Source organism: Balaenoptera physalus (genome assembly GCF_965194825.1).
Source record: "Balaenoptera physalus genome assembly, chromosome: 4".
In the NCBI taxonomy this organism is placed as follows: domain Eukaryota; kingdom Metazoa; phylum Chordata; class Mammalia; order Artiodactyla; family Balaenopteridae; genus Balaenoptera; species Balaenoptera physalus.
The window spans coordinates 1,483,488-1,496,691 of NC_138891.1; the positions used below are offsets into that span (position 1 = coordinate 1,483,488).

General features: G+C 58.0%; 1 protein-coding gene across 5 annotated transcripts in view; it reads right to left on the reverse strand.

Moving 5' to 3' along the window:
• The window catches only part of RARB (retinoic acid receptor beta), a 460,352-nt gene that overhangs the window by 17,249 nt on the left and 429,899 nt on the right, over positions 1–13,204 (reverse strand). For all 5 annotated transcript variants that reach the window (XM_082460769.1, XM_082460771.1, XM_082460773.1 and 2 more), the window contains exons 4-5: positions 9,499–9,659; positions 2,192–2,368 (exon numbers count right to left, since the gene is read on the reverse strand). In XM_082460769.1, the coding sequence (XP_082316895.1) occupies positions 2,192–2,368; positions 9,499–9,659 (338 nt within the window). The remainder of the gene's footprint in view (positions 1–2,191; positions 2,369–9,498; positions 9,660–13,204) is intronic.

The window sequence follows — 13,204 nt, forward strand, 5'->3', positions numbered from 1 at the left end:
GCGGCCAGGCCTGGTGACCCGGGACTTTCCTTCCTAGGGGCTGAGCACAGCTGCAGCCCGTGTGCGCCCACCCTTGCGCCTCGCGGGCCCACTCTCGCCACACGCCCGTGGCTTCGCTGAGAAGCCACCTCTACCGTCAGCCAGTTGATATCCTCACTCAAGAGATGCTCTTTGACGTTGTGCATTTTTCAGGATCTTGTGCCTTTGCTACAAATTTTTGGACATGAACTTGTCTGGGGCCAAATAAGTGTTCCTTCTGCCTGTCTCATCTGACTGGAGATCCTGCCCTGCCCCCGCTAGGGCTTCTCCCCTCTGCACGCCGACCCCACACTGCACCCTGAGAGGCCAGTGGGAGCAGTGGAAAGGTCTCCCGACTCCTGGCCCAGAGCCCGGGCTCCGCCCTGCGTGCCCTGCCGACCCCGTCCCTGCTTTCACTGCCGAGCCCCCCACCTGATCCACGCTCCACCAGGGCCGCGTGAGCCCGCAGAAGGGCCTCCCCTGGCTGACTCGCATTCCTATCGTACACACGGGTACACTGAGGCCAGGAGGGGTCACGGAAAGTGGCTCCTGTCCTTCCCAAGTCCCCCGAGGGCGAAGGGAGGAGAGCTGCCGGGTTCCGAGTCAGCGAGAGACGCGGGGAGACGGCTGCTGGGGCCCGAGCGGGGCCCCGATCCCTGCGCCACTGCCGCTGTGGCAACATGGCCCTCCCCACCCGAGGCCCTCGCAGCGACCTCTCACCCGTCCTCTCCCGAAGGGCCGCAGGGGAGGGAGTCACGAACGGCCGCCACCTGGCAACCAGACAAAAGGAGGACCAAGAAGCAGGCACAGGCCACAGCCAGAGCGTCGGGAGGTCCCAGGCCCTGCAGTGGCCGTGCGGCACAGGGTCAGGACCCCACGGTCGCGGTGCTGCCGCGTGGCAGCGTCCAGCGGCTCAGGTGAAACTCGCGCTCGGCACTCGTGAGGACACACCGGCGCCCCGTCGTTCACTGCTCCCAGAACTCATCCCTACATCGTGACCCACGGGCAAGCTGCCCCTCACGCTGGGGGCCGGGCGGGCTCTGTCCCCAGGCCCAGCCCCCGCTTGTGCTTCTAGGGCCTCAGAGCTGCAATGCCTCTCGTGCCACTGGCGTGCGGCCCAGCACTCAGGTGACTCACCTGGTCTGCAGCTCCTCCTGTAAAACGGGCTGGATCTCCACCCCCGGCCTGCTCTGTCACATGCAACTCAGATGAGCTGAGGTTTGCAAACTCGACAGCGTGTGGGTATGTGACAGATTTTGTTTTTTTGGGTATTTTTGGCCGTGTGGCTTGCAGGATGTTAGCTCCCCAAGCAGGGATGGAACCTGTGCCCCCCCACAGTGGAAGCATAGAGTCCTAACCACTGGACCGCCAGGGCAGTCCCAGTATGTGACAGATTAATGCTGCTCTGATGTTTCATGTTTTCTGAATGTTCCTAGGTCCATCCAAGACCCTCTGATTTCATGAGAAGAAAAGTATCACAGATACTCTCGGGACCCCCGGCCCCTGTAGGTTACAGAGTCACCGTTACCACTCCTCCTAAGACCCGGCTCCCAGGGAAAGGACACACAAACATTCGCGCTTCCTGCGCAACTGCCCCATCCTGAGCCCCCTCTCCTCCCGAGAGGGACGGTGGCAGGCGTGCGTGCGTGTCTCTAATTACAGTTCCTGTATTTGCTTTGTAGAACTGTTTATACCCAAAGCTATGAAAGATGTAATAAAAAGAAAAACCTACGCTTTTAAAGCACCTCAAAAGCTCATCTTACCTTCCCTACTACGTTCTGACCCATCCCTGGGGGCTGCCCCCCACCTCCTCCAGAGGCCCAGCACACACTTTCCCAGGCGGGACTCGCCCCTGCCACCTCTAATGCTTCCCTGCCTGGGGAAACCAGCCCAGCCGCCCGATGACACCGGCACTGGGGCCGAGGCCTGCAGAGGCCGGGCTGGGACGGGCCTCACCCCTCCAGGGCCCTGGAGCCACACTGTGGCACTGAAGGGCTTTGGGGCCCTTTCCCAGGCCACGCAGAGGGGCGCCCACACTGGGGAGAGAATACGAAGCTTCTGTCCAGCTCTGGGGAAGCCTCTGGCCATCGGGCAGCAGCAGGAGAGGCTAGGGACCCGGAGTGCCTCAACCCCTCCTCCGTGCCCACCCCGATGGCGGGCTCAGGCCACGTACCAGGATGTCCAAACAGGCTGCCTTCAGCAGGGTGATTTGGTCTGCGATGGTCAAGCCGGTGAAGCCAGGCAGACGTTTAGCAAACTCCACGATCTTAATAATGCACTTGGTAGCCAGTTCACTGAATTTGTCCCAGAGGCCCAGGTCCAGTCGGACTCGATGGTCGGCACTGGAATTCTACGAGGGAGAGAAAACACCGTCAGGGGTAGTTGCAGGAAGCCGAGTGGAAGGCAGAGAACTGAACACGTTTCCCATGAAACGTGAGGACAATTCACTCTTCACAGGGAGCCTCCGGAAGGTGGGGGAGAGTTGACCTTTCAGCTTAGCGTCATTTTTTAAAAATGCTCAAAATCTTATTCCTGTACCGCTGGATAATCGGGTAACAGATGTGGGAATCTCTCTTCGGCAATCACTCCCGCTAGTAAATGAAGTAAATGGTAGGCGGAGGAGCCACCGCTGTGTAACCCTGATGGACTAGTGGCTCTACCCGACTCAGGAAAGCCGAGACGAACCGTGGGAGGAGAGGCCCTTCCGGAGATGCTGGATCCAGCCACGCCTGAGCCACACCAGGATTTTATGTTTTAGTCTGAGTCGGTTTGAGTTTGGTTTCTATCACCTACAACAGGAAGAATTCTAACTAACGTTCAGTTACAGCTTGAGATGGTTTAGGTGTGAGAGCTTCACGTTCTCCACCAAACAGCTGTCACGACGTAGAGAAGGGGGCCACCTCCACGGCCACCATCGCCTCCCGCCTGGATTAGCTCCTCACGGGTCTCCCTCACTCTACCCTGACCTCCTCACGGTCTGTTCCTTTACCAGAGGAATAAAGGGATCCTTTAAAAACACTGCACTGACTTGTCAGAGCAAGTCACTGTGCTGCTCAAAATCTGCAGCGATCTCTCACCTCACTCAGACGGAAAGGCAAAGTCCTCCCCACGGCCTGCAAGGCCGGCCCGCTCTCTCGCGTCTCCCCCGGCTCCACAGGCCCTGCTGTCCCCCGGCCTGCTCTGCCCGCAGACACACCCCTCATTCCTTCCCGGCTGGGCAAACTTGAGCCCCGGCCCGACTGCTCTGTGGACTCTATACCTGCTCTGCGGTCCCAGGCCTCAGCCCCCAACGCACACTCTCGTTTACTTCCTGCCTCACTGTCACTGCCGCGTCCTCAGTGTCCAGAACGGCGGCCGGTACACAGCAGGGGCTCAAAACGTTTGTTGAGTGAATGAGGCTTCCATGAGTCTATGCTCGTGCAGGATGTCTCAGGACAACCACCACACGAGGACGAGGCTGCCCTGGGCCGCGGCCTCTGGCGGCCCCTGGGGGGCCGGACGTGCAGCAGCTGGCAAGGTCGAGGCTGGCGCTTGGGCCCCTGACACCCGGGGACACACCCACGGAGTCTGTAAAATGAGCTGTGTTGTTAAGGTCGGCGGGGAAGCTGGAAAGGGAAGTTTGCATACAGGGTGGCACAGAGGCCCTAACACAGGTGGAGGATGGCCGCCCCCGTGGCGCTCCTGCGGGAAGGGCCAGCGTCCCGCCCGTCACTTCACCCCATCCGTCCCCAAGGACCTGGGGACACGGCGCACCCGGAGGAGCTTGAGGCCAAGCGTGCGGCCACTGGGTCTGTAATTCCACGTAATCGTCGGCTCGCCTGGTTTGTGGGAAGACGACGCGGGAGGGGAGGGGCCCAGAGGTGAGCAGACAGCAGGAAGTCATCTCACCACAGCGCCCACCCGCTGCCCGGCCCAGCACGTGGGAACGGAGCCTCCGCCAGCCTCGTACGAGGAGACGTCATCACGCACCGGGCCCGCCATCCTCCTGTTATAAGTAACGCACAGCCGTCTCAACGGCATGTGAATCTAACCCACCACCATGCAAACTGAAGGGAAGAGGCAGCTGAGAAGACACAGAATAACCTGGCGTCTTATCGTTCGGTTGCTGGACTCACACGGCATGAGCTTTAAAATGGCTTATACGCTATCCTCCAGCGCAGACAGCGCACAGCTCGGCCCGTCTGCGGAGAGTGGAGGCGGTTAGGGGGGCGCTGGGTGGGGGCCGATCCCGAAACCAGGGGAGGGGGAGAAAGGGAAAGGCCCGGGCTGGGAGGGGCCTCGCCGGCAGCTCAGGGGAGCGGAACCACAGCAGAGGGGCAGAGGCAGCTGCTGCCTCTCCCCCCAGGGTCCCCCGGCCCCCCTGAGCAGCGGCGAAGCCCAACCCCACCATGAGATCCAGCTAAAGGGCCATCTTGGTCAAGCAAACGGACCCCTTCCCACTGCCGTGCGTGTCTCTGCGGCTTCTCTGACTGGCGGTACTTCCAGAGCGAGGCCCATAAATGGAGGTGGAATCGCGGTGTCTTTCCGCCCGTCTGCGACAGCTGCAGGCACTACAGTGCTTCAGCCAGGGCTGCTTGTCCTCCTTCTCAGCCGAGGAGGAAACACAGAAAGTCTTAAAGGGAACGAGGAGCTAAGGTTCCCAGGGGTGGCTGGAACACCCGGGGGCCCGGGTCCGGAGTCTCTGCCCCCCGGCCGTCCTGAGAAGTCCTTTCAAGCTCCACCTGTAGAATGCTCCCGGCGTCCACGGCCCACCTCTCCACTGGGCACGCTTCTCATGGAACAAGCCTTCCTGTGGGGCTCACCGGGAGCCAGGCCCTGTTCTAAGCTTTATGGTGAACTCCCTCTAGTTCTCAGGATGCCCTCACCTGGCAGCTGCGTCACTGCCCACTGGCCAGCACAGAGGCAGCTCGTGCTGCGGCCCTGGGCCCACTGCACGGGGCACCGCACGGCCTGAACTGTGTCTGCGGAAGCCTGTCTCCTGGCGAGAAACCCCAGAGGCTGAAAGATGCTCGGCATCGCCAGGAAGAGGACGTGACGCGCGGGCCAGCATCCGCGGTCCACAGACACACGCCAACTACCAGCTGGGCAGGTCCATCCGCAGGAGGACGACACACAGAGGCCCCAACGCACACGCCACGTGGGACTGAGACCCGGACGCTTCTAACCATGTGGCAACCGCCCTGCCACTGAGGGGGAGAGACAGGGACGGGGCAGGGGGCGGGGCTCTGAGGGCCCCCAAGTGTTTCCCGGACGTCTAGCTAGAAGCGAGGGAGATGGTGCAGGACTTCCCTGAAGCTAATGTTTCAGGGGCGCTCCTGGACCCCTCCCCACCCCGCCTAAGATGCCTGGGCCGGGACAGGAGCCGGAGGGGCCCCTCCGGACAGCCGGGTGGCCTCCGAATGCAGCGGCCTTGGTGGAGGGCGGGGTGTGGCCTGGGGGCCCCAGCTGCAAGATGGTGTCCAGCGCTCCACATGCTAGATTCGGGGTGGCTTCCTGATCCTGTGGGCGGTCCTTCTCCTGGTGGAGTAAGGGCTCCTCACGTCTCCACAGCCCCACCTCCCGAGCCCTCGGAGGGCAGCCCGGGTCCCACAGGGCCTGCGAGGGGGTGAACAGCCGCACACAGCGGGAAGCGGGAGCAGACAGCCCAGGCGGGGCCGTGCCCCCGGGAGACTGCCTTGCTGTCCCGGCCACACTTACGCTGCCAGGACCAGGCATGTGGCTCCAAAAAATGACACAGCACTCATACAGAGTCAGGAGGAGAGGACCTGTGCGTTCCGTATGTCTCTGGGCCAGAAACAGTACAAGGCGCGCTGGATGTTTCCCTCATCTACCCTCCCCGGCAGCCCCACGAGGGAGTCACAGCTCCGACTCCCGTGACACCGATGAGGAGCGGGGCTCCAACGAGGACCCCAAGGTCACGGAGCTCCCAAGCAGCACAGGCAAGATCTGAACCTGGGCCTGGGAAGCCCTAAAGCCTGGATGCCAGGGTCACGGTCGCTGCGGAAGCAGACCAAACACCCCCAGGGCTGGGCTGTGTACTCTTTGAGAGCGCATCATCCGCAGCCCACCCTGGTCCCCAGAGTCCCCCCCCTTGGCCCCTTGCTTTTCAGGAAGCTCACTGGTCAGAAGCGCCAAGGAGCCCGGCGCTGAGCCTGCAGGTGAGCAAGCACCCTGTCCCCCCCCAGGCCCAGGCGCGGAGGGTGGGTGCTGGCTTCCTGGGTCCTGACCAGGGTCCCAAATCGACCCTCATCAGGAAGAAAAAGCAGCTACTCCTTCAAGGATCCGTAGGCGGGCAGCTAGCTGCCTTTCTAACTGCTCCCTGCCCACTTATTCCAAAGCCACCTGACAGGGATGCCAGCCGGGCAAAGGCACCGAAGTCCCCTCGCAGTGGAAGCAGCTGCCCGTCGGCAAGCCCCTTATGGAAAGTGCTCGCCCCATGGCCAAGGGCCTGCAAAGGATGCGTCACGGCTGCTGCTCTTTATTTACACCTGCGCCTACTTCCCGAAAGGACTGCAAGTTGCTTACGATAAAAACAGAGCTTGATCTGTGCACAGAGAGAAGGGCTGGAGGGAGGAGCAGCGCCTGCAGGGCGCCAGGCCGCCCCGTGGTCAGGGGTCGTCCCCCGGAGATGGCACGTGTGCGGCCACTTTCCCTGCTGGATCCAAAGAGGCGCACAAAGTCCCTGCCTAGCGCTTAGGACTCAGGGCCCTCACTGGGGACCGAGGGGCAGGGAAGGGGTGCTGGTGGCTCTCGGTGAAGCCCCGCCTGGGGCTGGGAGCAGACGCTGAGACTAGCATTCCAACGCGAGCAGCTTATGTGGGCAGAGATCCTGGGAAGCACTGGGAGAGGAGTGGGGGAGGGCCGGGGGCACCGGGGCTCCACCTTGTTGGGGGGCTTTGGGAGCCGTCGGGCCGGGGCTGCTCCCAGGAGTGTCGACCCCGCCCCCCTCCGCCCCCCTGTGAACCACGCTGCCCCACAGGCGCAAAAAGCCTCGAGGCAGCGTCGTGGGGTTGCAGAATGAGCCACAGGGATGCGGGATGCCGGCAGGGCCCTGACAGAGGCAGGGCAGCGGCCCCACTGGCCTGGAAGCAGGTGAAATCAGACCTCGGGCACAAAGAGAATCCAAAAGGAGAGGCTCTCGGATTCTGCCAGGTGGCCTGGGGGAGGGAAGGTGGGGAAGGGCCCAGAGAGGCCAACCAAAGTCCCTGGCTGTGCTGACCCGCAGAGGGACGACGGTCCCAAGGGGGCACTTTGGTCCCAGGTCGCACCAGGGCGTGTGTACTTGTGTTTGCCCTGCCCTCCTCCGGACCAGAGTGGTGGCCACTTCACCTGGTGACCAGGTGAGGCAGAGTCTGGGGCACGGACGAGGCCACCCTGACACCCCAACCCGGGGAAGAGGGTCAGGGCCCCAGGGGGGCAGCAAATGACCCCACGGGTTGTCTCTCACCGCGGGACCTGGTTTACAAGTTTCCATCTCCAGGAAGCCCTCCCTGCTGGGACTGTTCTCTTTTACTCTGTCTTCTGGAGGGAAAGTTGATTTATCCCTGGGTAACAGCCCCGTCCTCCTAGCTAGACGCCTGGTGTCCCCCGTCTCCACCCTGCCTTGTCACCCACCCTCCTGAGACACGGTGTGCCGTGTGGGGTTAGAAGAGCTGCCCCGGAGTCAGACTGCCCACGTCCAAGGACACCCGCTGGCTACGGGGCGTGGGGAAAGTGACTTATTCCTCTGTCATATGGGGCGCTGCACCCGCCTCGCGTTGGCTCCGTAAGGAATCAAAAGAATTCACACAGCGAGAGTACTTAGCACGGCCCCTGGTACGGAGGAAACGCTCAGTGAGTACTGGCTGTAATAATGATGACCGTAACAACAATAAACACACCTGATCACAAACTGTCTACTTCTCTCCACCACTTCAGACTGAGATTCAAAAACGAGGCCGAGGGAAGTGAGGTAACGTGCACACGGTCGCACGGCTGGTTGGCGGCAGAGCAGGATTTAAACCACATTCATTCCTAGCACCCCTGCTCCTGACTCACGGCATCACCCGCCACCCAGGTCTCCGGGCCTGCCTTCCCTCGCAGGCCGACCTCAAGGCTCCCGAGGCCGCCCCCTCCTGTGTCTGCTCTGGGCTGGATGGTGCCCCTGTGTGCAAGGGGGACTCGTCCGCTGAGTCAACAGCAGGCCAGGTCGGCAGCTTCGCAGACTGGCCAGCGTCTCTCCCTGTCCCTGACGCCAGGGCCTGGGGGCCCAGAAAATCGTCCTGGGCCTCGCTACTCGAAGTACGCTCGTGGCCTTTGCTACTCAAGAGTGTGGTCTGCAGACCAGCAGCACCTGGGAGCCTGTAAGCAACGCCCGCCCACACCTGCTGAATCAGAACCTGCACTTTAATAGCTGCCAGGTGCTTTGTAAGCTGGCGGAGGACTGGGGAGCAAGCTCTAGGTTCTTCTTCTCCGGGCAGCTCAGCCAGAGGACTTGCGGCTAAGCCCAGCGCCAGCTCTTTAGAAGCGCTGCCACCCACCGTGCAGCCTCGGTGCCCCACTTGCTGTTCTTCGCCCCCGCCCGCATCATCATTTCACCTTTTTATCCCCATGACCTTCCCTACTATTCTTTTTCTAGCACGTCTCAGTCAATCAAACCAGCAAACGCTGCAATACTTGGATTTTTAAAAAGCGCGTCTACCAGCATGTTAGGCGGGCAACGTGAGCCACTGAAGAGGCCAGAACAACATTCTAGTGGCACTCACTCATTCAGTCGACAAATATTATTGAGTGCCTATTACGTGCCACGTGCTGGGAATACACGTCAGCGCACAAAACACATGCAAAAGCCACTAAATATTCAAGGACCTAAAGACATGTCCACCAGCACATCCAGACCAGCCGACAAGGCCTCCCGCCTTCTGACCCCACCTGCCCCCCATCCCCTTCTCTTCACTTCTCCCTCAGCGAGGCCACTCCCAGGGGAGCACAGCGAGCAGAGGGGGACCTCCCAGGTCGGTCCCCCTTCGCTTTCCCAGCCACCCCCCCCAGACCTTCTGTGGAGCCAGACCCTGGGCGGGGGAGGCCCCAGTCCCCCGGGCGGGCTTTTCCAGCTGGAGCGGGGACCGTGAAAGGCTCAGCCCGGCCCTCCGTCCCTGCTGGGCTCTGCACCGGCGTCCGCCGCCGGGACTCCCGGCCGCCTCCCTGGCCCTCCTCGGCCCCTTCCCGCGGCGGTGGGTCCCCGCGAGCAGCAGCCACGTCTCACTCACCCTGGCCCGGAGCCTCGCACGTGCCCAACCTGTGCGTCCTGACCAAGCGGGAGGAAACGCCCTCCCTACTCAGTGGCGGCTGCGACCCCGGTTCAGAGGACCGGCCACGCCGTCTCCTTCCTCGGCCCGGGCACGCCAGGCTCCAGGAAGGGAGCGTGCGCATGTGCGTCTGCGTGCGAGTGCGAGTGCGAGTGCGCGTGCGCTGCGGGGCGCGGTGGGCGGGGCCTCTCACCGTGGTGTACTTGCCCAGCTGGCAGAGCGAGGGGAAGGTTTCCTGGTGGGCTTTCCGGATCTTCTCCGTGAGATCGTCCAGCTCGGCCGTCATTTCGTAGCTCTCCGTGCATTCCTGCTTCGAAGGCTCCTTCTTTTTCTTGTTTCTGTCATTCCTGACCGCTGCAGACGAGAGAGTAGACAGACCAGGGTCACTCGTGGCCAGGGCTGCGCTACCCGATGCTGCCTGGGAAGGGATGGGGGTCGGGGGGGGAGGAGGTCCGACCAGCACATCTCCCGAGGCGAGGGGGTGGCTGCCGGGGGACTTGTTTGCTTTGCAGCCGCCAGCCGGCTCCTAAGGAGAGCTCAGCTCACCCAGAGGGCCTAGAGCCCGTTTGTTCGGAGGGAACTTTCTATCTGGACTCGTTCCTGGAAGAACTTTTCCGGGCAGGTTCCCCGCAGTTCCAGAGGGGATGGCCTGAAAGGCGCTCCAGGGAAACCACTTTTTCCTGGGAGACACGTCCCAGAATGGAGCCAGGGATTCCTAGCTGGGCCTTTCGGTTCATTTTTTTGCTCTTCAGTTTTCTGAATAAACTGGCACCTTTTTTTTTTTTTTTTTGGCCACAGCTTGTGGGATCTTAGTTCCCCCACGAGGGATCGAACCTGGACCCTCAGCAGTGAGAGCACAGAGTCCTAATCACTGGACCGCCAGGGAATTCCCTTAACTGGCACTTTCGAAGAAATTCATCTCCAAGGGGATGGGATTTGGGGTGTTGTCCCTTCATGTTTTTCTGCTTCCTAAACTTTCTGTATTAGTCACACAGTCTTTTATTACTTATAGTTTTAAAAAGTAATAATTTGTGCATCATGAGCCCTCAGCCTGGAAAGCTGTCCGTTCATTCATCCTTTATCTGCCCGCAGCCCTCATCCCCACACTTTGTCTGGCCCTGGACCTCATGGGCATGGTCTTGGCCTCTATGCTGGGTGGTCGTCCCACAGCACAGGCTCTCAGATGACCCAGATTCGAGGGGCACTCAGAGCTCTGGCTCTGGCAAGGGTCTCCTGGGGAAGGAACCTGGGACCCAGAGAGGCTGACAGATAAAACTAGGTCTTGCAACCCACACTGCCCGGGGAACCAGGGTTGCCAGGCTAGACACTGCCTGCTGTGTCTGCCACCACCCTCAACTGGGAGTCTGTGCTGCAAACGACCCAGGGCATGATCTGATCCGCTCTAAGAGGATTCGGCCTGGTCCTTCCTGAGAGCCCCGGGCGATCTGAGAGCTGGCAGGTTCCTGGGTCTGGGTCCACACCGTGAGGACCACAAGGCCGCCTGGGGCAGGAGCTGAGGGCAGAGTAAAAGCAAGGCACAGGCGCAGGGAGAGGAGAAAAGGTGAAAGGAAAGAGATGGGGAGGGAGGGAAAAGGGAGGGGGGTGAGTGGTACTGAAAAACCCCGTGGTCCGTATAAGCGCCTCACACCTGCAGTGGGAAGGGTATTTGTGAGTATCTTCAGCATCGTACTGGGAGCCGTGTCTACAGTGCAATTCATCCCCTTCCCAGGTAGGCAATTTTAAACCCATTTTACAGACAAAGAAACGAAGCCTCAGAGAGGCTAAGGGATGTGCCCATGACTACACAGCTGGCACGACCCTTCCTCACGTCCACTTGCTTGTTTGTAACCAAGTGGACGCATGTGAGAAGAAAACCTGTGCAGCTGATTTTCTTCTCCAGGACTCTGAAATGACACTGTTCTTTGGCTCAGAACATTTCCAGGACTAGGACGAGTGCATAAAGACAGCTTGAGGTATCTCAGCCTCACAGGAAGGCTAGCTGTGTGCCCAAACTACTCCTGCAGGTGCAGGACACAGGTGAGGGCAGCATGGTTTAAAGCAAGGAGAATGCAAAAGTTAAAAAAAAAAAAAAAAACGTCCCTTTTGAAATCACATCCAAAAAATTTTAAAAAAATACTTAGGAATAAACCTGACCAAGGTGGTGAAAGACTTATATGCTGAGAACTATAAAACATTAATAAAGGAAATTGAAGATGATTCAAAGAAATGGAAATATATCCCATGCTCTTGGATTGGAAGAATTAATATTGTTAAAATGGCCATACCACCCAAAGCAATCTACAGATTTAATGTGATCCCTATCAAATTACCCATGACCTTTTTCACAGAACTAGAATAATCCTAAAATTTATATGGAACCACAGAAGACCCAGAATCACCAACACAGTCCTGAGGAAAAAGAACAAAGCAGGAGGCATAACCCTCCCAGACTTCAGACAATACTACAAAGTTACATTAATCAAAACAGTGTGGTATTGGCACAAAAACAGATATATGGATCAATGGAACAGAACAGACAGCCCAGAAATAAACCCACACACCTATGGACAATTAATCTTCAACAAAGGAGGCACTAATGTACAGTGGAGAAAAGACAGTCTCTTCAGCAAGTGGTGCTGGGAAAGTTGGACAGCCGCATGTAAATCAATGACGTTAGAAGACACCCTCGCACCACACACGAAAATAAACTCAAAATGGCTTAAAGGGGACTTCCTTGGTGGCACAGTGGTTAAGAATCTGTGTGCCAATGCAGGGGACATGGATTTGAGCCCCGGTCCAGGAAGATCCCACATGCCACAGAGCAACTAAGCCCATGCACCACAACTACTGAAGCCTGTGTGCCTAGAGCCCGTGCTCCATAACAAGAGAAGCCACTGCAATGAGAAGCCTGCGCACTGCAATGAAGAGTAGACCCCGCTCACTGCGACTAGAGAAAGCCCACACACAGCAACGAAGATCCAATGCAGCCAAAAATAAATAAATAAAACATATATTGCAAAAAATAAAAAATGGCTTAAAGACTTAAACATGACAGGACATCATAAAACTCCTAGAAGAAAACAGGCAAAATATTCTCTGACATAAACCATACCAATGTTTTCTTAGTTCAGTCTTCCAAGGCAATAGAAATAAAAGCAAAAATAAACAAATGGGACCTAATCAGACTTATACATCATCAAAAAGTCTACAAATAACAAATGCTGGAGAGGGTGTGGAGAAAAGGGAACCCTCTAACGCTGTTGGCGGGAATGTAAAGTCGTACAGCCGCCATGGAAAACAGGATGGAGGTTCCTCAAAAAACTAAAAATAGTGTTGCCATATGATCCAGCAATCCTACTCCTGGGAATATATTCAGAGAAAACTAGTTCGATAAGATTCATGCACGCCTATGTTCACAGAAGCACTATTTACAATAGCCAACACATGGAAGCAACCTAAATGTCCATCCACAGAGGAACGGATAAAGAAGATGTGGTACATATATACAATGGAATATTACTCAGCCATAAAAAGAATGAAATAATGCCATTTGCAGCAACACGGATGGACTTAGAGATTATCATACTGAGTGAAGTAAGTCAGAGAAAGACAAATACCATATGATATCACTTATATGTGGAATCTAAAATATGACACAAATGAACCTATCTACAAAACAGAAGTGAACTCATGGACATAGAGAACAGACTGGTGGTTGCCAAGGAAGAGGGGGTTAGGGGAGGGAAGGACTGGGAGTTTGGGATTAGCAGAGGCAATTATATAGAGAATGGATAAACAGCAAGGTCCTACTGTATAGCACAGGGAACTATATTCAATATCCTGTGATAAACCATAATGGAAAAGAATATAAAAAAGAATATATAGGGCGGCAGGGATGC